The 23,098-nt window shown below is 42.6% G+C and overlaps 1 protein-coding gene across 4 annotated transcripts in view; it reads right to left on the reverse strand.

Moving 5' to 3' along the window:
- RBMS3 (RNA binding motif single stranded interacting protein 3) overlaps positions 1 to 22,699 on the reverse strand; it is an 882,486-nt gene extending 859,787 nt beyond the window's left edge. For 3 of the 4 annotated variants that reach the window (XM_048510687.1, XM_048510685.1, XM_048510686.1), the window contains exon 1: positions 22,209 to 22,699. In XM_048510687.1, coding sequence (XP_048366644.1) covers positions 22,209 to 22,409 — 201 coding nt within the window. In that variant the 5' untranslated portion in view covers positions 22,410 to 22,699. The remainder of the gene's footprint in view (positions 1 to 22,208) is intronic. The other variant, XR_007245740.1, reaches the window with a different exon arrangement.
- Positions 22,700 to 23,098: the final 399 nt, after the last annotated feature.

Genomic DNA, 23,098 nt, shown 5'->3' on the forward strand with positions numbered 1-23,098 from the left:
GAAAATTAAGTACTCTGATCACTGAGGAGGTGCACACAAAACTCTTTCCTTTTTGTTTTGTTTTCATGAAAAAATCCTATTCATTTGTTCATTTCCTGTTACATTCAATGGACAACACGTCTGAAACATTTAGGCTGACACAGCTTTGTTCTCTATCCAATTGGGAAGAAATCTCCAGAGATTTTGAAAAATTCTCTGTGTAGCTTACTGATTTGAGTGCACAGGGAAGGGCAAGTATAACATCTCCCTCTGCCTTCTTTAGTCAGCAATGTTGCCTGTCTTCCAGAGGATCCATGAAAAACATGGTTTCTGTATCTCTGCCCCACCCCAGACTGCAGCATTGTCCATCTTCCGAAAGGCACTGGCTAAATCTGTTTTAGCTTGTAGCACAGCTTGGTGTGGTGAAAGAGTAAGCAAAACATTTGCTTTCATGCCTGCCTCTGGGGCAGCTTAAAAAATCTTCATTAACAAATCTAATATTAAACTGTCTGGGCCATGTTAGACTATGAAAGCTATTTCAAGGGCCACCCACAGACATAGGAGGGTTCTCTATATACTTGGAAGGTTCCCCAGATGTGCAGGAAAGTATTATGTACACTAAGCAAAATATGGTTGATATGATGCGCTCAAGAATGTGTAGAATACAGAGAGTTTCAGTAAGGGCAAGGAGAAAATCAGTCTACTGAAATTCCTGAGACCCTAAAGCAGTGGTTCTCAACCTGGGGGTCGGGATCCCTTTGGGGGTCGAACGACCCTTTCACAGGGGTCGGCTAAGACTCTCTGCATCAGTGTTCTCCATCTGTAAAATGGATAAAATCGAATGGAATTTAAAGGGTTGGGAGGTCTGCCTGGCAGAAAGCTGAGGAACTGTCAGCCAATTCAAGAAAGGGGTCCACGCGAAGAACGTTAGAAATGGGGTTGAGAACCCGCTTTTACTGCCCTAAGGAGGAATCCTCAGAAGCAGAGGGAAGGTGCTTGGGGGATTCCAAATTAACCCCCCTCTCCAGTTCCTCCTGGGCCTCCAGTTTGTCCTACCTAAACTGCAAAGGAGCAGTGAGCAGGAGCTCAGGTGAGCAGGAACACAAAGGAAGACCTCTCCAAGGCACAATAACTGGTGAAAGCACTGAAGAAAGAAGGGTCAGGAAAAAAGTCTTTTCTGCTGCTTGACTGGGATGATTGGAAAGCACACTTATCAGTTTGAGTTTTCATGGTATTTCCAGATTTCCTCTAACACTGAGACCAACTATGCACAATGTGCTCGCTGAGTAATGGGAACAAATGTTCACCACAGCAAGTTTTCTTGTATAGACCTGTTTCCTGGAGACCCTCTTTCATTTCCCATTCTCTCCGCAGCAAGCAATACCGCTTTTAGCATGACTTTTACACTGCTTGGCTGCCAGTGCAGGCAGATTTGCCCCAGACATCTTCCCTCTGCCCACAGCCAGCCTTTCCACACCCTTGGGCTGCTTTGCACGTCTTCCCTCTTGCCTCCCCCCATGCTGCCGGCTCCTTCCTCCTTCTCTAAGTGCACATATTGAGAGATCAATATCTCAATATAATAACAACAGAAATGGCTTTTGCAAGGAATAGAACAAGCAGGGCATCCTCCCTGATGATTGGGAGGGCTTTTAAAATTTATTTCAGACAAGACTCTATTTTAAAACAAACCTCTCTCTTCTCTGCTCTTGCAGCAGTGAGACTGTGTGTATGTGTGTGTGTGTGGAGGGAAAAGGAGGAGGAGAGAATATTAGCTCTAGTCTTGAGACTACTGGGTGTGATGAGATCTGTGGCTTTAAGGGTGGAGTTTAGCAGAAAAGCTGTGGGCTGTGGGCAGGCTCCTCACATGTAAACAGAAAAGCCCACTACAGCCCCACTGCACAGCTAAGAGGCCCAAGGTAAGTGTTCCATGTATCTGAACTTTGTAAACCAGACAGTCATGCATGAGAACAATATTAACAAAGGTAATCAACTTTCCTGTTGTTTGCATAATAACAATAAGAACAAATGTGATTTTAAAATGTTTTATTAGCTTATCAAATGTACTATAAGTTAGCAAATTCTCAAGCATTTTCCACCAACCACACTTTCACTCTTCCTCTTTCTAAAAAAAAATACAATGCAAAAGCTTCTCCTGTCTGTCACTTCGTTAAGTTTTTTCTTGAATTGTCTCACAAAAGAGATGCTTTAGGCCTTGAAAATGACATGTTTGTCAGCAAAAGAGCGATATGCAGCATTTCTAACAATATACCTTCTAATTAAAATTGCTACATCTGCTAATTAATATGTTTCCAGCCGAGCATCATATGTGCATATGCTGCAGCGCTTAGAAATACCTGTCATTAAGCTTGCCAGAGCAACTCTCAGATAGAATCTAAACCTCTATGAAAGCTGCCAGCATGGCTGCAAAAAAGAAAAAATATATATCTGTGCAATTACCTACCGTCACTCTCAATCCACTAGCAGGGAGAACCCAATGTGGCCTCTTGTGCATGAATAACAAATAAATAAAAAGGAAGAATGATACTTTGCATCTGCAATTAGATACGAGAAGGGTTTGTTTTAAACATGTCATTAGTGCAGGCAGCTATACATGTCAGTATTTCCTGAATGCATTGAAATGCGTCACACTCCAGGGATAAAAAGGAATTCCTGGAGATGACATAAATGAAGGAGTTAGCAGCTGCAGGCTCCAAGGCCAAAAGTCAGGTCCTTAAGAAGCGCTACCTGGTCCCACATTTGCAAACCTACAATCCAAAGATGTAAAGAGAAATACTGCCTGCAGCAACAGGACTGGCAGACAGTCCACTTAAGAAACCGACTTGGAGTCACGGGTATAACAGTTGTCTCTCAAAGTTGCCCACCAGGAAAACTGTTTGCTGTCTAGAACTAAAATCCCTCTGGTTGCACATCTGGACTCAAAAAATGTGTTCAAGGCACAGAGTTCCACATATACTGAGTTTTCACTTGCCAAGCTCTTCAGTCTTGCAATGAAGCCATTCAAAGGAAGGAACCTGCAGCCCTTTCAATCCAGTACATTTTATTAGCAACTGCAGGGGGAACAGTGTGCTTCATTAATGTCCTGATCCCTATTATGAGCACTAGGCCTAAACCTTATTGCGATCATCGTAACTCTGATAGCTGAACCAGCAACCATTCTAAATAGAGTCACGGGTTCAGATAAGGCTTCTAAATGGTTCCTATTGACTATAATTTTCAATTAGAGCAAATAAAAGCATTAAGTGACCTCTAACCTGATTTCCCCCCCTCTAACGGATGAGGGCTAAATTTATTGTGACAGCCCCTAATCACATTTAGTTCATCCTGCGATTTGATGGGCCTAGTATTGCCTCCGCTGGAAGCTGAACTGGCTTTTGAGCTGGTAAAGGCATTGCAGGAGAAGCCTGAAATTAGAGGTACACTCGGTAGTTTCCTTAGGCATGTTCCAATTACGTTGTGACACTTCTGTACAGTTTTACTATTTCGTCCAAAACTGTTCTTCACAATGAACTCAACATTTAGGATGGAACTAGATTTTATGAGAGATGGAGCCACTATTGCTTTGCAAATACTCCCTTCTCTTCCTCTTAAATGTCTCCTTTCCCAGGACCACGGTCCTGATCCAAGTCACACATCTTGGCCTTTTTGGCATTAAATTACACATCAGGAGCTCTTATAAAATAGCTCAAGCTCTCTGGGCCTGTAATGTGGTCCAAAATTTCTGGCAATAGAGGAAAATGTAACAGCTAGAACTTAAACTCCCTATTGTATGTATACACACAATGTTTTCATACACAATTATTATTAATACCTAATGGCATTAATAGATATTCATGTAGCTAAAGACCAGTTGCTTATATTTCTGTTGCAATTCAGCATGATCCAGAAGCAGAAGTCATGGTAGATTTTATGTAGATGAAGGAGCTGAACCACACAGTGATGGGGAAGATGGACTGATTTCTGTGGCTGTGGTTGGGTTTTAGGGGACAAAGCCAGTGCACTTGGCAACACAGTTTATAACAGTAAATCTAGCCGGGCGAATCTGTGCTTGAAAGTCTTCTCGCTTAATCTACAAAACTCATAGTTGGCTTTGTACTAATTCAGTGGAACATGTTCAGATGAAGTGTCAAAAAGAAACATAGCTCAGTCAATGCATATGGAATAGAAATTACTCGTTTTATAGTCTCCTGAACTTCTCAATTTGCATAAAAAATAAATATACTGCCACCAAGACTTCCAGGATGAAATACCAAATTAAATAATCCTGCTATAGAATATCATAGCCCAGTTCTTTTACATTGTCTGTTAAGATGAGATCTGAACGTGTCCCATATTTCCACACTAACAGAATAACGCTATGCGGTGTTATTCCCTTCTAAATCCATCAATTTCAAATAATGTAGAAATAAACCTTCTAAGGACTGCACGGTTAGGATCCAGTCCTGTATGTAATTATGCAGGAGCTTCACGTGGTGTGTTTTTTAACCAAACCCAAATCTGCACATCTTTCACCACGCTGCAGATAGGTAGCTATATGGGCACTTTCATACATGCAGAATAATACACTTTCAATCCACTTTCATAATTGTTTGCAAGAGGATTTTGCTATTTTGCACAGTAAAATCCAGCTGCAAGATGCACTGAAAATGGCTTGAAAGTGCATTATTCTGCATGTGCGAAAGTGCCCTCTATGTGTGCTTATGTGAACGAGGTAAGGAAGAAATATGAAAGCTCTACCTCTCGCCTACTCACTTACAGTGAAGACCCGAATCAGGGGATATCTGAATGTGGGATTTCCTTAACCATCCACCTTCAAACAAGCGGTTCCGTCAGCTCCAGTATTCATTTATATAAGGATGCATAGCACCATGTAATACCAAAACAGGCCAATACTCTGTTATATTTGTGTTGCCCACTGTGAAGGGCAGTGGCTTTTCAGGATCTCACAGAAAAAGTTCTTCTGATCTACAGAGCTCACTTTCACATCACTCCAGATTCACCTTTCTGCTTTTGCCAGCGGGACCTAAATGGTGAGAAAATAGGTTTTGTTCTGTAAAACTACCAAGCTTCTGGCCTAAGCACAAGGTGAATTAAGCCCACCTATACAAATGGTGTAATGATAAAGGATGAACAACAAACACTGAAAATTAAGGCATTTAAACGTGAAGCAAACGAATTCAACAATCAGTCATGCTTGCTGTGAATTCACCCAGACAAGTGGTGCCTAATACTGACCAAAAAACAAATTCCCTCAGCTATTACCTGCAACATAAAGAGTTAACTTGAACCAGATTATGACTTGAAGGAAAGTCCCTGGACTGTTCTCTTTTCAGTTTTTGTGTTAGTGTGAATTTAATTGCAATAAAGAAGTTGTGTAACATTCTGCAACTCACGCAAATACACATTACCACAGTGAGATCACAAAAAGCTGAACACGCAGTAACTGTTTCTGGACTGGCCAGAACAATTTTCTGTCAGCTTGAGATACCACAAAAATCTTTAACACCTAAACTGTTACTAACCTCCTCCTCCCAGTTAAACTGCCGTTTTCTTACATTTCTTAGCTGCGCCTGTCCCTTGGATCTCTATTGGCTCACGCAGTTCTAGGTGGAAATAAGATATCTGCTGCCATTACAGATGTTCTCTACTTGTGACGTGCTCTCCTAATGGACCTTGTCCGTCATACTACAGCTGTGGCAAGTAAGAATAAGTGGCCTGACATAAACATGAGTAAACACAGGCAAAGCGTTTAACAGTTGTTAAAGAGCGACAGAAGAAATCTCTCCAGGAGCTGTCAACATACTAACCAGTCTGTGAAAGCGCTGTAATATTTATATATCCATACCAACCTTTCTCCCAGACAACTGAGACTTCAGTATGTTCATCAAGTCCAGATTGTGAAAATTCTGGATATTTGGAGATGGTACTTAGAAAGGCTGGAGTTTGGGCAGAGGCGTAGCTCCAAGGAGACAGAGGGGTGCGCAATGCACCGGACGTGCACCCCTGTGGGGGTGTAGTGAGGGCGTTCCAGGGGCATGGCAAGGGCATGGTGTGGCAGGGGCATTCCGGGGCAGAGGCGGAGGATGCACCAGTGCATCGGGCACTTTTCTCCCTTGCTACGCCTCTGAGTTTGGGGAGGGGAGAGAGCACAACAGGGTGTAATTCAATAAAGCTCACCCTCTGAAGCTGCCATTTCTTCCAGGGAACTGACCTACATAGTCTCGAGATCACTTACAATTCTGGAAGAACTCCAGGCCCCTCCTAGAGTTTGGCAACCCTAGACCCGGCAGGTAACCCCCCCTTAAAAAAACCCAAAACAAATCTTACAAATTCTTCAAAGAACAAATTGCAATAACAAAAACGTTAAAACATCTAACAGCCAGCAAAAATGTAATTTATAATGCCCCTTTAACCAGCAATAATCTTTATTCTTCTGCTTCACCTTTCTCTGAACTTTAAAGAGAACTGTGGGAGAACATATTTCCCTCTTTCACATACAATTCTATGCTCTCATCCCAGCTGTCAACATGAAGGTTCTGCTTCACATGCAGCAGAATAGCCTTGAAATTTTTTTAAAAAAAGAATTATTTGTGCATTAAAAATGTTTAACAGCCAGTTTGCTGCCACACGCCTATGTCAGTCATTCATGGTGCATTTGACACTCTAAAAGGCCTTAACTCTCTCCCAGTTGACAAAAGTGTCCCTGCATGGTCACCATGGGATTATACTGATTTGATTATTTGCAAACCTTCAATAGAGCTACCATTGTAAACTGTCATGATACAAATCACCTGTTAATCTGTCCCCCGTTCCCACCCCCATATAGCCTGTCCCCAGTGTATCTCTTGCTTTCATATTTCAGTTTATCCATCTTTTTCAGTTTTTTTCCCCAGAAATCTCTTTCTGATCAGATATAGTGGCAACTATATAGTTTAGCCTCCTTGGTAAAAGGTATTTTTAAGCCATTGTTGGTAAAACCAGAGTATTTCTCCATGATCATTAATTATTGAGATTGTAACAGTCCATTCAACAAAGAGTAAAGGAGAGATCCCCCCCCTCGTAAAATGCCGGGGGGGCTGTTTTGTTTCATTATGCTTTGTTAACACAAATCAGGCCTTTTATGTGTGTTTTTTCTATTGCTATGCTGTTGCTGCAGAGGGCACTTAAAAGGTGCCATTTTTCAGCAGAAACATATGGAAAGACACAAAGAAAACTGTAATTAAAAATTATCAAATGTGCATACCACAGAGTTAAAAGAAAATTATTTCCTTTGTTAATGTTAAACTATACTGTACTTATATGCAAATGTTTATGTAAAAATCAGATTCTAGCTACCTTATTTAATTTTCAGTAAAAGGATTAGAACAATTATATGCTTCAGTCTTGTAAGGGCAGAGGTGGGCAGCCCCTGGCACACAGGCCAACTGCGGCACATCCAACTATGGACCACCCAAGCAACCATGGCACTGGAACACCACTGTGGCCACAAGTCCAGAAGAAGGCAACAGGCATGGCTGATACGTATCACCCCATCCCAGACCAACACAGGTTCCAGCTGTGTCCAAAGCAAATCCCACCTCCACCCCCCTCCCAACACACCATCTTTACAGGTAGATGTTTCCTTCTTCCAACACTTCAAGCATAAAGGCCCCTTCCACACATGCAAAATAATGCGTTTTCAAACCACTTTCACAACTGTTTGCAAGTGGATTTTGCCATTCTGCACAGCTTCAAAGAGCATTGAAAGCAGTTTGAAAGTGCATTATTCTGCATGTGCGGAATGAGCCAAAGATTGTATAAAGTGAAAGAGTACATACACTAGTGAAAGAGTACATACACAAAGAGACTGAATTAAGTTGTTATAGCTGCCCCCCTTAAACCAGCCTCAGACACACCTAGCCAGAAGGAGGCCAGGCTCTGGAGGATGGGGTTTGCTCCAATGGATGGGGTTTGCTCCAATGGATGAAGCTTTCTCTGTTGAAGCAAGACTTAGCAAAACCAAGTCATAGGATTCAATTCACCAAGTTTAATCCAAATTCATTATCTTCTATGAAGAGGAGTGTGTCACCACTGTACATAAATTCTTCTTAAAACACATATTAAGACATTCTTCTTAATATATACATCCTCTGTTCATAAAAGAGACTAGAGAAGCCCTTGTATGTATTCCACATTTGTAACCAGCCTACCTACAGAATTGCAGTCATCTGTGGAAATACAGCCTTCTGATATTTATAAATAGCCCCTGTTTGTAAAGTATACTTCAAGTCACAGCCTTGACCCAGCCTTTAGAATGAATGTGTTTATGATGTTCTGTTTCTCCCTGATTCAGAACCAGATGACTTTACAGGACTTACCAGAGCAATTTTATGCAGACTTCAATGGGCTTAAACTGGAGTCACTCTGAACAGGAATGCATGGATGTTCCCCTCCTTCAAACACTTGCAAAATATTACAAGTGCTGACTTTGCTTACCCCCATCTTTTCCCAAGAAGCTTAGAGCAGTTGGCAGACACCCAACAGATCAGATCTACCAGATCTTTTAGCTTCAGCAGCAGATTGCCATATGCCTCCAAGACCACTGATTTTCCATACAACAATAAGATTGGTAAATGCTTTTTTTTAGCTTATATCGATTTACCATATTTTGCCTACCTCTGAGATTCTGCATGACCAACAAAACAAAACAAAAACAAAACTGAGAACAAATAGAAAATACTAGGAATCAACAAGAACACCCAATTAAAAAGCTGTCATAAACACATCAGTAGGCCTTACTTCCAAATAAAGGTATGTGAATGTGCAACTATCAAGTCAGCAGATTCCCGTGTCTTTCTCATTTTTGCTATTGTGTGATTTATCATATTACTAATTAGATCGGTCCCAAATCTTCCTTAAGTACCACTAACCAGGCTGGAACCAAAAAAAATGCAGCATGTGTAAACCACATTCCATTAGTAGCCTGTTTTCTGACCTTAGAATCATGTCCCTACTGCAGTGGTGTTCATCATTCTGCATCTTACATCACACCAATCTCTCTGTCAAAGAATGTGGGTCCCACCTCAAATGGAACAAAAAAAACCCTCACTTTTCCCAAGAAGCCTCCACACACACACACACACAAAACTAAATGAATATGTATATATAATCTCAGAAGTTCTTTTTGGTTGAGTTCTTATTTTTTAGGAATTGTCACTGTATATCAACCTTTACAAAATATGCTGGCTGTGATTGTACTGACTGTTTTATTTATTTATTCAGAATGTATCTATTCTACCTATTCAGCCTACTTGAGGAAACTTGCAATTTTTTCTAAAATTCCATTAAAAATCCAGTCATTATAAAACCAAACCATTTGATACAAGCAGCATAAAAAAATGTAAAACAGAAATAGACCAGTGGAAAATTGATAAGATAAAACGGTTAATTAGAAGCTTGGATAAAAAGATGTGTTTTAGCCTTGCATCACAAAAGTAAAATAGGTGCCTGGCAAGCCATGAAGGGAAGGGTGTTCCAAAGGTGAGGGGCCACCACAGAAAATGTCCTGTCTCTGATTGCCACCCACATCACCTCTGAAAGTGGTAGCACAGAGAACAAGGCTTGCGGGGCAGATCTTAACTGACAGCCTGGATAGTCAGTGAAGAAACTGTCTGTCAAGCCATTTTGAGCCTTAAAGGTAAGAACTAGCAGTGTGAGTTGTTCATGGAGACAGAAAGGTAATCAGTGAACAACTTTCATCACAAGGGTGATATGATCCCTGTAAATAACCCCTAACAGTAGCCTGGCCTCCATATTTTGGATTAGTTGAAGATTCTGAACCCCCTTCAAAGGTAGCCTCACATAGGGTGCTTTAAAGTAATCTAACTTGGATGTGATCAGAGCATATATGCCAGATCAAGGATTGGCCACGGCTGACAAACCAGCTGAAGCTGATAAAAGGTACTATATGCTATGGAGGAGACCTGAGCCTCCAACCATAGGTCAACTGCCATCAGGATAAGAAGTTTCCACAGAATCAGAGCAGATTTTCCATTTACCAAAAATACCTCAGACTTGTCTGGACTGAGCTTCAATTTATTAGCCCTCATCCATCCCATTACCTTCTCCAGGCATCTGTTCATGACCTCCACAGGCCTATCTGGCTTAGCTGTTGAGGAGAAAGAGAGCTGGGTGTCATCTACATATTAGTGGCACCTCAGTCCAGATCCCCCAATGATCTCTCATAGTCATTTCATGTAGATTTTAAATAGCATGGGGGTGGGGGGATGAAATGGAACCCTGCTGAAATCTAAAGCATAAATGCTATATGGCTGAGCACCAGTTCCCTAGACAACCTTTTGGAATTAGTTGGTCAAGTATGACTGGCAATTAATGCATTTGTTGTTACAGGAATCTGGCCTTGCATTACAACTGTCACTATCAAATGCCAATAAAAAGGCTCTTTAGTGTCCTCTTTCATATACAACTCATATTCCTGCAAATGAGATTAGGACAAAGCATTTAATACACATTAATTTTAAACACGTTAAACACAGCCCAGCATCAATATCAATATCTGACATTTTATATGACCCTTCTATGCAAACAGTGCGAGTGATCGGAACATGAAAGATCATATTATAATGGAAAGGCTTTTCAAGGCATATCACTCAAAGAACGTGCTATTTCTAGTGACAGCTCCAACTTCAAAACATGGCTCCTATTCTCTAAGGCACTTCAAAACAACTTATTCATTTGTTAGGCTGATATGCTATGTGTGCTAATGATAAAGCATATAAATGTTTCTTGAGAACATTTTGCTATAAACCCACCCCTATGCCCTAAGGATTTTCAAGAAGCCTTTTTGTATTTCTACACAATCCAGAGAAGATAATACTTAAATATCCCCTATTTCTGTTCATGAAATAGTTTTAAAACGCTACAGTGGAAGAAAGCAAAACATGAGGCACTGTATCTGCACAAGCAATCTACCTCAGGAGAACTCGGGAATATTCCTAACGTTCCTGCCAGCCGGCAGACTGACTGGCTATGCTGGCTTTGCTATCACTCTCCAACTCAGTGCAAATATACAGGTGAACAATGGGGGTTAAAATCTAGCACACAGCTCCCTAATGCAAAAGCAGCAGGTGGCCTCTTGAACTTTGTTCTGGAAGATCTAACTTTAAATATTAGCTCAGGTCAAAGCCAGTGCTTGGTAGCCTTGGCCTTGGTTTAATCACCTATACAATATAAATAACAAGAGTGCATTACACAAGCATTATTTGGAAGCAAAATACATTTTTAATTAATTATGTTAAGTTTATAAGCCACTTTTCCTTTAAAATGCTCAAGGTACTTCATGAGGGGAAAAATAATCATCATTTTAAAAAAAAGCCTAAGCCAGAATCTAAAATGTCAAAGCACTAAACCCAGTTAAAACTGAGAATTCTTTGTAAGTTTGTTTATAGAACAACTTACAAAGCTTTGAAAAGTCCTGCAGGTAGACCTCTCTAGAGAGAGAATTCCATGGCACTGGGATCAAAGATGTCCTCATAAAGAATTCAGGAGAGGAAAATATATTAATTGTAATTGCAAGTCACTGGATGCAGATTTGGGGTGTGGCAAGCACCCCCCTGCCTTCTTACCCACAGACACCTATGTTGGGGTCACAAATGAGAAGGCCCTGGCATGTCCCTCTATATATTTTAACTCAACTACAGAAACCCTCATACAGGGTCTCTCATGACGGTTTTAACAAACAACTGTGGTAAGGACAAGAATATAAAACATTGTAAAAGAATTTATCATACAGAGCTAATCCAAATGCTACACATTATCTATAGTTCTATCTTTTAAAAATGTCAAATTTTAAAAATAGCCCAATCCTATGCAACTTTACCCAGAAGTAGGTCTCATCAAGTTTAGCTGGGTTTGTTCCCAAGAACATATGACTAAACTCTAAGCATATGACTCCAATTGTTACAATGCTTAATAAGAAATAAATTCTGTTAAACTCAAGGAATGTACTTCTTAGGAAGTATGCTAAGGACTGCACTGCATTGACCCTTCTATGCAAGAGACCTTTATCTTTTTCAAATAAATCTGATTCATAGAAAACAAGACAACCCTCACATAAGGTTTCTAATTAAATGTTGAATGGACCGGGTGGAGTTCCAGTAAGTCACTATAAACATCTTTGCCAAAGATCCTAGCACCAGTTTCATATTCCAGTTGTAAAATATTTATATAACTCTTTAATGGTTATTATTTTACATGCTTTCACCTATTTCTAATCCTCCTCTTCTCTGTCTCTAAACAGTGCGCTTTTCCTCATGCACAGCTTACCACAGATTTTCCCAGTGGTCAAAAATTGTGTCTAGGAAATATTTTCTGTGAAATCATTCTGCACACCTTCTCCTCTCCCCCTCCCCCCAACACCATTTTGGGATCCACTCTCTCGTATCTCTTCAGTGGCATTTATTCCATACGCTACGGCTGAAAACCTATGATTCCTGATGGCATTGCAATGCCATCTGTGATGCAGAAGAACAATCATCCCCCCTTTTTCTTTTGTGCAGGCAACTCCAGAGGGGGATTCGCCTTCCCTGGATTGGGCTGCCCAAGTCCTTTAATATATATCTAAATCTAAAACAATTACTTAAAACTGTCATAGCCATCAGACTATAGCTATTTAAATCTTTCCTTCTGCCATTGGATCACTGTTTTTTTTTTTGTGCCGCCCCTGCAGAAGGATCAGCAGACGGGGGAGGGAAGAAAAAATTGTCTTAAGGAAAAAAGAAAGGGAGAAAAGGGGAGAGGAGGAGAAGGAAGGGGAAAAGAGTGCTGAAGAGGGAGGGGGAATTGATGAAGCACCACAGTTGCCTCAACCATATCCCAGGTGCAACAGCTCCATCTTACACTGATGGAGTTCACTGAAACACAATAGAAGGCAGTAGCTCATAATTAACCACAATTTATTTTATGATCTTTATTTGTGTGATAGTTCCTCTACTGCATAGGTGTTCTTCCACACACCTTATCCGACCCCAGCCATGTCACTGCTGGGACACTTTCATTGCATTGGTCTCGGATTCAGTCAAAAAGATGTTGTTCTAGGACTCAGCTCAAGCTGAGCAATAACCTCAGTCAAGCAATTAGCAAGTGAGGAGAGGTGTCAATGGTACTTGAAGTACTGCCTGACATCCATTAGCACATACTCCATCTAAACAGGTACAATAGAGGTCCACTTCTTTTTTTCACTCTCCTGATAAAATGAATATTCATTTGCAGAAGATCTGGAATTGATACAGATTCGGTGTATTATCATTTCACCTTGACTGTTACTGGTGATTTCACCCATGATCATTCATAGCTCAAAAGAAAATTTATATCCACAATACCATTTTGAAGCTCTTAGATTTGCTTAATGGCTTCAGACAGCTACAAACAAAATGTGTTCACTTAACAGTTCCCCTGTGCTTAGTTTGCTGCTAGGTATCATTGGCAGCACATGCCAAAGCGAAAAAAGAGACACCACAAAAGACAACTCCATGAAACGGCTCAAACCTCCAAATCTTTTATTTTCAGCTTGATCAAAGTATGGGGCCTGTGAAAGCATCAGCAGGTTGCACACGACAGCTCTGTGTGGGTTGGGTTTCAGAGTTTCATGACCAGATTAAAAATCTGACTTTCCCCCATCCTCACCATTTTTATCTATACAGAAACAAGACACTCCAAAAGTGGCATGCAATATTATCTTTCTTGTGGTTAGATCCGCAACTGAACATATCTTGGAAATAAGGTGAGATTCAAGCACTGGCCCCTTCCGCACACGCAAAATAATGCGTTTTCAAACCACTTTCATAACTGTTTGAAAGTGGATTTTACTATTCCGCACAGCTTCAAAGAGCACTGAAAGCAGTTTGAAAGTGCATTATTCTGCATGTGTGGAATGAGTTACTGTGTCAAATTAACTGCCTCTCATCCCTCACAAGAAGGCTCAACAAATCCCAGGTGCCCAGGTAACATGGCTCCTAGAAATTTAATCATGGTGCCTAGTGTTTTCTCCTATCAGTATTTTTAGTGTCTATTGGAGATTTACAGAAGAAATACAAAGCTTATTTGGGTGAGGGATAAAGGTTAACCTCTTGTTGTGATGACAACCACGATTATCACATATTTATTTATACGCTGTAACACTTCTGCTATAGTTTTTTTTAAATGACTAGAATGTAAAGTTTTTAGGATTATATTGTGGTAGCAATAGTTGGAAAGTATATTAACTAAAATATACATCTCTGAAAGTTGAATAAGAAGTCTGGTCCTACATTTTTTGAAACCTGCAGACATGTGGATATGGAAGGAATAAGCCAGAGTGGAAAAAACAAGAGCAAAGTTCCACTCATTGTATTACTGTCCCAGTTATACACTAATAAGTCTAGTCTAGTTGTCACCATAGGCCTAATGAATATTATTCTTTGATCTGAATCAGAAACTGAAGCCTTTAGCCACTGCGGTACTAATAATTCTGTTCAACCCAGAAAACACAATCAACCAATCAATATGACAGCTACCATTTGCTATATGTTTCTAAGCAGGAGTTTATTATAAAAACTGCAGCCAATATTCAGAGGCATGGGCAGTTCCCTTGAACACACAAATATACCCAGCTTTTGACTGAGGGGTGACTGAAATGAATCAGTATCCTGAGATGTCAACTATGTACTGCCTTCTTTTCTGTACTGACTAATAAGGAAAAAAGCAATAAGGCAACTGAATCCAGCAAGCATGATACTTGTGTCAAGTGAATTTTAATTTTATTAGTTTCAAGAGGGTGGGGTCACACTCTTTCCTATGAACCAGCAAAGCAATGCTTCACAAAAGTGAGAGAACCTCCAGGACCAGAAATTCCAAGTCTTTAATGCTAAATCCAGGGTGCTATATGTTACATTGTATGTTGGCAACCAGGGATTAACCAAACTATGCAAGATTTTGAAGAGGTATCTATGAATCCAGTGTTTGGAGGTCTATAAGGCTATGCAAAGATGATTTCCTTTTTTTGTCTGCTAAAGTGGCTCTAGCGTCAGTCCAGAAGGGATGGGGAGAACCTCACCATAAATGGGAAAAGTCGTCTGCCTTTTTAAAAAAAACCCAAATTCCTATCTATTCTTCACGCTATCTCCAAAGATCTAAAATGAGACATGAAATTGTCTAGCTAAGAACACTGAACTGCCTCCTGATCTAGTTAATTTCACTCCTCAGTGGGTGGGTGGGGACACTTGGCAGTCATTCTGGTTAACAGACAGCATGTGTTGATTTGGATAGTTTCAAAATGCACCCATTCTTTGATGTGCTTCATTTTCATTTCAAGTAAAATATAGTTTCAGATGTGCGCCATATGTTTTATGGGGGAAAATGCCGTTCATCATAGGCATTATCTAATAAGTACCCATGACAGACACAACAAAATAAATACAAATTCTTCACGGTGAAGGACAGACAGTGGCCTGTCTCCTACCACTCCATTAGAAGCCTACCACTAGCCCATGGAGTCTCCCACAAAAAGCCTTTCTCCAACAGAAGAGCTGCTTAAACTGAAAGGAAAGCCTTTTCCCTAAGGAAGAATAGATCCCATTTCTTCTGTCATGGTACAAGACCTCTTAAGAACATAAGAAAGAGCCTGCTGGATCAGACCAGAGTCCATCTAATCCAGCACTCTGCTACTCGCAGTGGCCTACCAGGTGCCTTTGGGAGCTCACATGCAGGAGGTGAAAGCAATGGCTTTCTGCTGCTGCTACTCCCGAGCACCTGGTCTGCTAAGGCATTTGCAACCTCAGATCAAGAAGGATCAAGATTGCTAGCCAGAGATCGACTTCTCCTCCATAAATCTGTCCAAGCCCCTTTTAAAGCTATCCAGGTTAGTGGCCATCACCACCTCCTGTGGCAGCATATTCCAAACACCAATCACACACTCTTAAAAGGGATATGTGCCTGCTCTCATTGTCAAGAGAGTGTCCATTTTGAGAGCTATGAGGCTATAAAATTATTTATTTAATCGATTTATATCCTGCCCTACCCCGACAACACATTTGAAACATACTGATACCTAAAGGGTTACAACACGTTTGAAACATACTGATACCTAAAGGGTTATAACTATACCAATCATCAATAAAATAAAATATAAAATGGTGAACAACCAAACCTATAAAACTCCTCCAGCTCAGTTTGGGAACATGAACCCTTATTAAAATGTCCAGACATGACCAGGTTTAGAAGGGGCAAATCACACAAGATGGTACTGGGTTGGAATTGCATTGGTCTTTGTGGGGAGGCTAGTGATGGCATCGGGATGCATAAGAGACCTCAACCAAAGGCCTGATGGAACATCTCTGTCTTACAGGCCCTGCAGAACTGTTTAAGATCCCACAGGGCCCTGGTGTCAGCAGACAGAGAGTTCTACCAGGCCAAAGCCAGGACAGTTGAGGCCAAACATACATCCCTGGAGCCAGGGACTACCAGGAGGTTTTTGTCACCTGACCACAATGCCTTCCATGGGCAATATGGGGCAATGTGGCTTTGTGGATACAATGGTCCCAGTCCATTCAGGACCTTAAAGTTATAACCAAAACCTTGAACCTGATTCAGAATCCCACTGGCAACCAATGCAGTTGCTGAAGCACTGAGGCTATGTGCTCTCTCACTAATGCTTGGGGATGCTACAATTCAAAGGCCTGATCTCTGGCTTTTGACACTTACTGGAATACACTGAGGATACCAGATGTGCTCTGGGGCACAAACCTGAAGAAACAAACACAGAACTTGGGATAATGGACAACACTACAGCAAATATTCTCTCCAAAACAAAGACTCACTTTTTCCAAAGAATACTGAAAGAATTTGGGTGATGTGGTTTCCGGGCTGTATGTTCTAGCAGCATTCTCTCCTGACGTTTCGCCTGCGTCTGTGGCTGGCATCTTCAGAGGATCTGAAGTCAGGAGAGAATGCTGCTAGAACACGGCCATACAGCCCGGAAACCACATAGCACCCCAGTGATTCTGGCCATAAAAGCCTTTGACATAAAAGCCTACTGAAAGAAGTTTGTCAGTATAATGTAGAAGACAGTATAGTAGGTCTGGTTGTTCATGTTTATTTCATTTATACCCATGCTTTCTCCCCAGTAGGGTCACAAGAAGGCTTATAGCACTCTTCTCCCATATTCTTGACCCTGTGAGGAACGTCAGGCTGAGAGTATGACTGCTCAATGCCATCCCTCCAGCCTTCATGGCAGAGTGGGCATTCCAACGTGGGTCTCCCAGATTAGTCTGATTTTCTCACCACTGCACCACACTAGATGTAGGAGATCCAGGTTCAGAACTCAGTGGGAAGCTGGGCAAGACACAATCACTCAGCCTTCACTACCTGACAGAGTTCTGGAGGAAGAATGGATTCCATAAAAGCTACCAGGGTCACTGTACACTTAAACATTATACAGAGATGATTAACTGATAACAAAAGCAAATGCTTCTAGGTCAGCTTTCGTAGGCTTCTTTTAAACTTATCAGCCATGACATTCATTATTTCTAACTACAGACCTTTTACATAATCAGTTTTGCTCTCACACACACTCCTCATTTTACCCTGTGATAAACCTGACCCAAAAAGGTTCCTATTTTAATGAGACTCCTATGTTAGAACAACATTTTCTGTGCTCGCCCCAGGAACCGTCATTGGTGAAAAAGGCTTTTCAAGCTTCAGCCATTTATTGATCATTTGGCTGCAAAATTCAAACAGCTGTTCATTCTGTGTTGGAGCAACTCTTTTCAGAGGCAAAACAAATTTAAACAAGTATACTTATTAATCCCGTTGCAAAATTCTGTAGCTTTGCATGAGACATGACAAAATCATTATTCTTACAAAGACTGTCTCAGTTTGCTCAATCAAAAAGAATTCATAAATAGATTCTTCAACATCTCCAACTTCATCCAAGAGACCCATAGGTGGCAAAGACCCTCTCAGCAGCTATCTTAAAATGGCAGTCTCAAGTAAACTCTCGCCCTTCTAAGTCATAGCCATCAGTAGATAGATTGCACTGTTAGATTCTGAAAGCTTTGGGCTGAGCACGGAATATCAATTTTTAAAATATAGACATTAAAATTAATTGAACAAAAGAGATCTTGAAAGGGAAGGAAAGATGGCATATTAATAAAACATAGATCCAATTCTGTATATATTGGGAGGAGGAGAAACTTTGTAATGGGCAACTGCCCAGTCCTGGGGTGGAGGAGAAGATCCACTAGATGTCTTCTTCCATTCTAGTCCAAGATATGCAGTGCACCTGCCTCAACTGGCCAATGCAGACCAAGTCAGAAAATGTTAGGGTCTGGTTTTCTCTGATTAACCCAGCCACAGGTCTCCAAGCTGCAAGAGGCATACAAAACACAGGCACTCGGCAGGCAGCACACAGGCATGGTGGTAGGTGTGTCCCCATGCCATGCAGCATTATAACCTGCTGCTGGGCCTGTGGCTTTTTGTCCAAATTCCTGGCCTCACAGCACATCCATAAAACAGTCAGTCTTGAGAACAGAGAGCTGACTGATATAGATTGAGGAAAAGATACTGTATCCAGAATGGGAAGGATAATGTGGTGTAGTGGTTAGCATTGACCTAGGATATGTGGGAGACCCAGGGTGGAATCCCCACTCTGTCAGGGAAGTTCAATGGATGCCTTTGGGGCAATCAGTCTAACTCTAACCTATCTCAGTGGGGTGGTGTTGTAAGAACCAAATGGAGGAGAGAAGAATGTTGTAAAGTTGCTTTGGGTCCAAACTAGGGAGAAAATTCTCCATCAAGCAGTATGGATAGCAATTCTTCAGCTTTGTTTAGCTTAGCATTTGACACATGCTTTCACCTGAGCCCCATATTCCTACTGGCCTGTCACGTTTAGTGCTGAGACATCAGAAGGACTGAAAAAGGGAACTCTGTTCCACAGGCATCACACTCAAAAAGCAACCTACGAGTCACAAATGCTTGGATGTCTCAAGCTATTTGTCCCGTGGTAAATGATTGTCCTGTAAATCTCTGGAGGTCTCTGGCAGTAGGACTGAGTCGCTTTACTACTTATGCCACACAGCAGCAGGTAGGTTAAAGGAGCTGCTCAGCTGATCTCTTGTGCTCTGTGGCGTCAGTTCAGCAGATGGCCAGAAGATGTAACTCAGTTTTCAGGTTCAGCAGGATCAGAGCAGCTGAGAGCTCCTTCTCCCTGGTCTATTTGTCCACCCTGATTCTTCAGTCTGAAGAGTTCATTCTCCCAGTAAGCTGTGATGCAAGAGACTGCCAGCCTGAACCCAGGAAACTATCAACCAGCCTCTCAGCTGCCAACTCTGACACCTGCTCCTTGTGTCCCCGAAATTAACTTGTTGAAATGAGCTGATATTTGGGATGTTTTAAAGTTTTAAAGAAAAACCTAGCGTTCAAGGGACAGAATCCATTTTCTAAAATTCCTGATATGCTCGTTTTTCACAGTTACAGTAGGGTTTAAACACAAAACAGAATTAAAACGATCACCAGCCTGGAGTGCTCTTCTGCGGGAAAACTGTAACACATGATTTCTCTGAATGAGTCGCTAGGCTCTTAAACTTGGATTGAAATCATAGCTGGTGAGTGGCTTCAGCACAGTTTACCGTTTCTTAGTCTCGGTCCTTCATCTGTGAAGTGGCACTATTTTAGCTGGCTCCCTTGATCATTATGAAGATGAGTGAAGTGAGCGTGAGCAGGTTTTACCCTGCAAGTTGTATATAATGAAACATGATCCGCAGACAATATATCAATATGTTAAAGTACGTGAGTATGTATCTGCACACAAGTTTATAGAAGGTTCCCTTTGATATTCTGAAATTAATAAAATAGTCATTACTAACCATTCTAGATCATTGCCGTTGTTTACCAACGTATCTCAAAGAAGCAGCAATAACAAAAAATACTTTGCATTGATTTGCAAAGCCCCCACTCCCCATTTTTCAGCTGCAAAACAGTCAGACTACCTTAGGAATAAAACAAGCGAGACCCTGTTGGCAGTTCCCCAAAGGACTTCTGTCACCATGTTGCTTTAAAGGCCACCTCTGAGGAAAAGCAGTCTTCTGTTTCTGTGTCAAGAAGTCACTCACAAAATGTAACAGAAAACTCATCAGAGGGTGGCTTAATTGTGTACGCTTTTTAATTAGCCATAAATCTAGCCAGGCATTCTCGGCTTCTTCTTTCACCTGCAGACATGCGCTCTTTGGCTTCCTGCTACCAGCTGCTCGTAAAACATTAGGCAGAGCACACAGTGCATCTAGAAGTAACTACTGATCACAGATTTCTGCTGATGGAAAGCTTTTGAAATGCTGAAGGCACTGGCACAGATGCCATAGCTTTTCCACCGGTAGCTCTCTTGCTGTACATTTTAATTAACGTGCAAACTAATATTTGAGGGATATGTACAAAGTTCCACTTCAAAAACGCTTAATGGACTCCAATTTTCAAAATCATGTGCAGATGTAATGGCATTATCGAGGTGCAATTGTTAACATTACCGCATTCAGTTATAACATATTTCTTTGTGCAGGACATATTTAAAATCTCAAAAAAGGCTATAAACACTCCTTGAAATAAAAACAGCTCCCAACTTTATTAGCATAATTACCAGCCTTCCTAATTTCACTTTTTTAGAGGGATGGAAGAGAGAACCAAGTGTTAGAAATTAGCTTAGGCAAAGTACTGTCAACCAAAAGATTTTAGCAAAAAAAGGAGGGGTCGTGTTTGATGACAAACTGTAGAAATTAGATGTCCTATAAAGTGGATGTATAATTGTAATCAGGTGTCAAATGTAATCAACACAGATCAGAGAAGACAGAGAGTCATCGATGCAAACTGGATTTTATTGAGCAACAGATAACTTGCAGTTGGCTTAAAAAAACACAGTTTGCCCTGTTTATTTCCCTCTTCTTCCTATTTTTTTTGTTTGCTACTACAGTCTATTTTGTTTGTGCTTTGCCGCCCTATTCCCTCACATATTTACAACATGCCAGAACGATCCCATGCAGTACAAACTACAACATAAAATATGCTCACAACACTGGATTTCCAGAATAGGGCAACCCACTCACATTTAACAAGGTGACCATGTACAGTTGTAATCGCTGTCCGCATGGAACATTAAAGGAAGGCTCACTTTGGGTGCACTTTGAACATTTTTTTTTTGGTTAATTCAATCAATCCTCCAGTTTACTGTTGTGGGGAAATGTAAGGCATTTGCGAGTTCCTCAGCAGCCAGCAAATCCCATTAATAACCTTCGGTTATTAAGTCCATGCTGGGAAATATTAATGGAAAAGAAGACATGCCTACAGCCAGGAGTACTAATCAATGCACATTGCTAACATTATCTTCGCAGTGATATTCTCTCCCCACCCCCGGAATTCATTTCGCAGAGCAGGAGCTCTGTCAGCACTCAGGAAAGCAAGCTGACCCAGTTCTCTCCTGAACTCCAAAGACAGCTCTCCCTACAGCCAGAATGAAGCAGCCGGGATGCGATGACACAGCAAGGAAGGACGGAGAAACTCCCGGAAATGTGCCGGTTCTTCTCCCCTCGGAAACTGCCCCTTGGCAAGCCACTGAGCACATCCATGATCCTGGGGTCCCACGCATCCTCGGAAGAGCTGCCGGAGAACAGCGATCTCACCGAACCGCATCGTCAAACCAAACTTTCCAGCCAGCCGCGTTTCATTGCCCACTTTTGCTCTACAACGTGCTGGAAAAGGGGGCGGCGTGGGGCCCGGGGGGAGGCTCCATTGTCCACTATTGGAATCAGCAGAGTAGGGCTTTCCCATCAGATCACTAGCGGACACTTCTCAGTCTCCCTAAATCGCCCTAGAGCTCAAACCATCTGAACGCACACGCACTGTCCCCCCAAAAATAAAAAAAAAGTCACCCTTCCGCGTCAAAATAGGCTCTCTCATCCCTGCTGCCACCGCATGCACGGAGATGACAATCCACATTGTCTGCTGCACGGGGATTCTGTCACTTCTCACCCCCACATGGGCTCCCTCCCGCCCCCTCCCCTGATTGCCCACCCGACCTGTTCTTGACTGCCCCCTCCCTCCCTCCCGCCCCCCACCCGTTTCTTCCAGGCGGCTTCTCCTTGCCGGGGGCTGGGCGATTTCCGCCTGGGAAGGGAGCGGAGTTGGGCACCGACCTTTTTGTCTTCCTTCTGGCCGCCGCGCCTCTTCTCCGGCGTCTGGCTGCTGCTGCTGCTGCTGCTGCCGCTGTCCGCGGCTGGGTCCGCCGCCTGCCCATCCTGCCGCCGCCGCCGCTGCTGCTGCTGGCAGCCCGCAGACCCCTGCGCGCGGGGGATGGGCTCCGGGCATCGAGAAACTCCCTCCACGTCCAGCTCCATTTTCCAGCCCGCGAACCCAAAGCGGGCGGCCCCTCGGGAGTCTTTCTGACGCTCGACCCTTTGTGGTCTTATCTTATTTCGAGGCGGGGGGCGGGGGGAGAGAGAGAGAGAGAGAGAGAGAGAGAGAGGCGTTTCTCTTTAAGAGGAGACCTGGGCCGTGCGGCACCCTCGCAGGGCTTTCTCTCCGCCTCTTTCCGCGCCGATCGGGTGGCCGCGATTTCACGCGCGCGCTCTCACTCCTTCGCCGGAGCCTCCAGAGCCAGGCAGCCGGCGGGCGCCTTCCGTCGTCCCCCAGCCCAGCCCCCGACGTGCGATCCCCTCACCGCTCTGCTCCCCCGCCCCAGCCTGAAAGTGCAGCCAGCGTTGACTTTTTGTCGCGTAATCGGTGTCCCACGCTTGGATCAACCTCCCCCCCCGCCCCCCCCCCCGCCTGCCTCTCTCTCCTGAGGAGGGTGCCGCGTTTTGCAATAAAGTTGAACGGGCAGGGGATAACTGGCAACAGGGAGGCTCAGGATAACTGGCTAACGTGAAGTGATGCTGAGTAAAAGTTGAACCGCCTTTCCCTGGCTTCTTCCGGCCCTGGTCCCTGCTTGCCAGACTTCCAGCCAGCGAAGGCAAGGAAATGACTGCAAAGTACTGCTGCGTGCAAGGGATCGGGGCCAGGGGCCACCCGTTAGCTGGGGGCGGCT

Source organism: Sphaerodactylus townsendi, linkage group LG11, assembly GCF_021028975.2.
Source record: "Sphaerodactylus townsendi isolate TG3544 linkage group LG11, MPM_Stown_v2.3, whole genome shotgun sequence".
Lineage (NCBI taxonomy): Eukaryota > Metazoa > Chordata > Lepidosauria > Squamata > Sphaerodactylidae > Sphaerodactylus > Sphaerodactylus townsendi.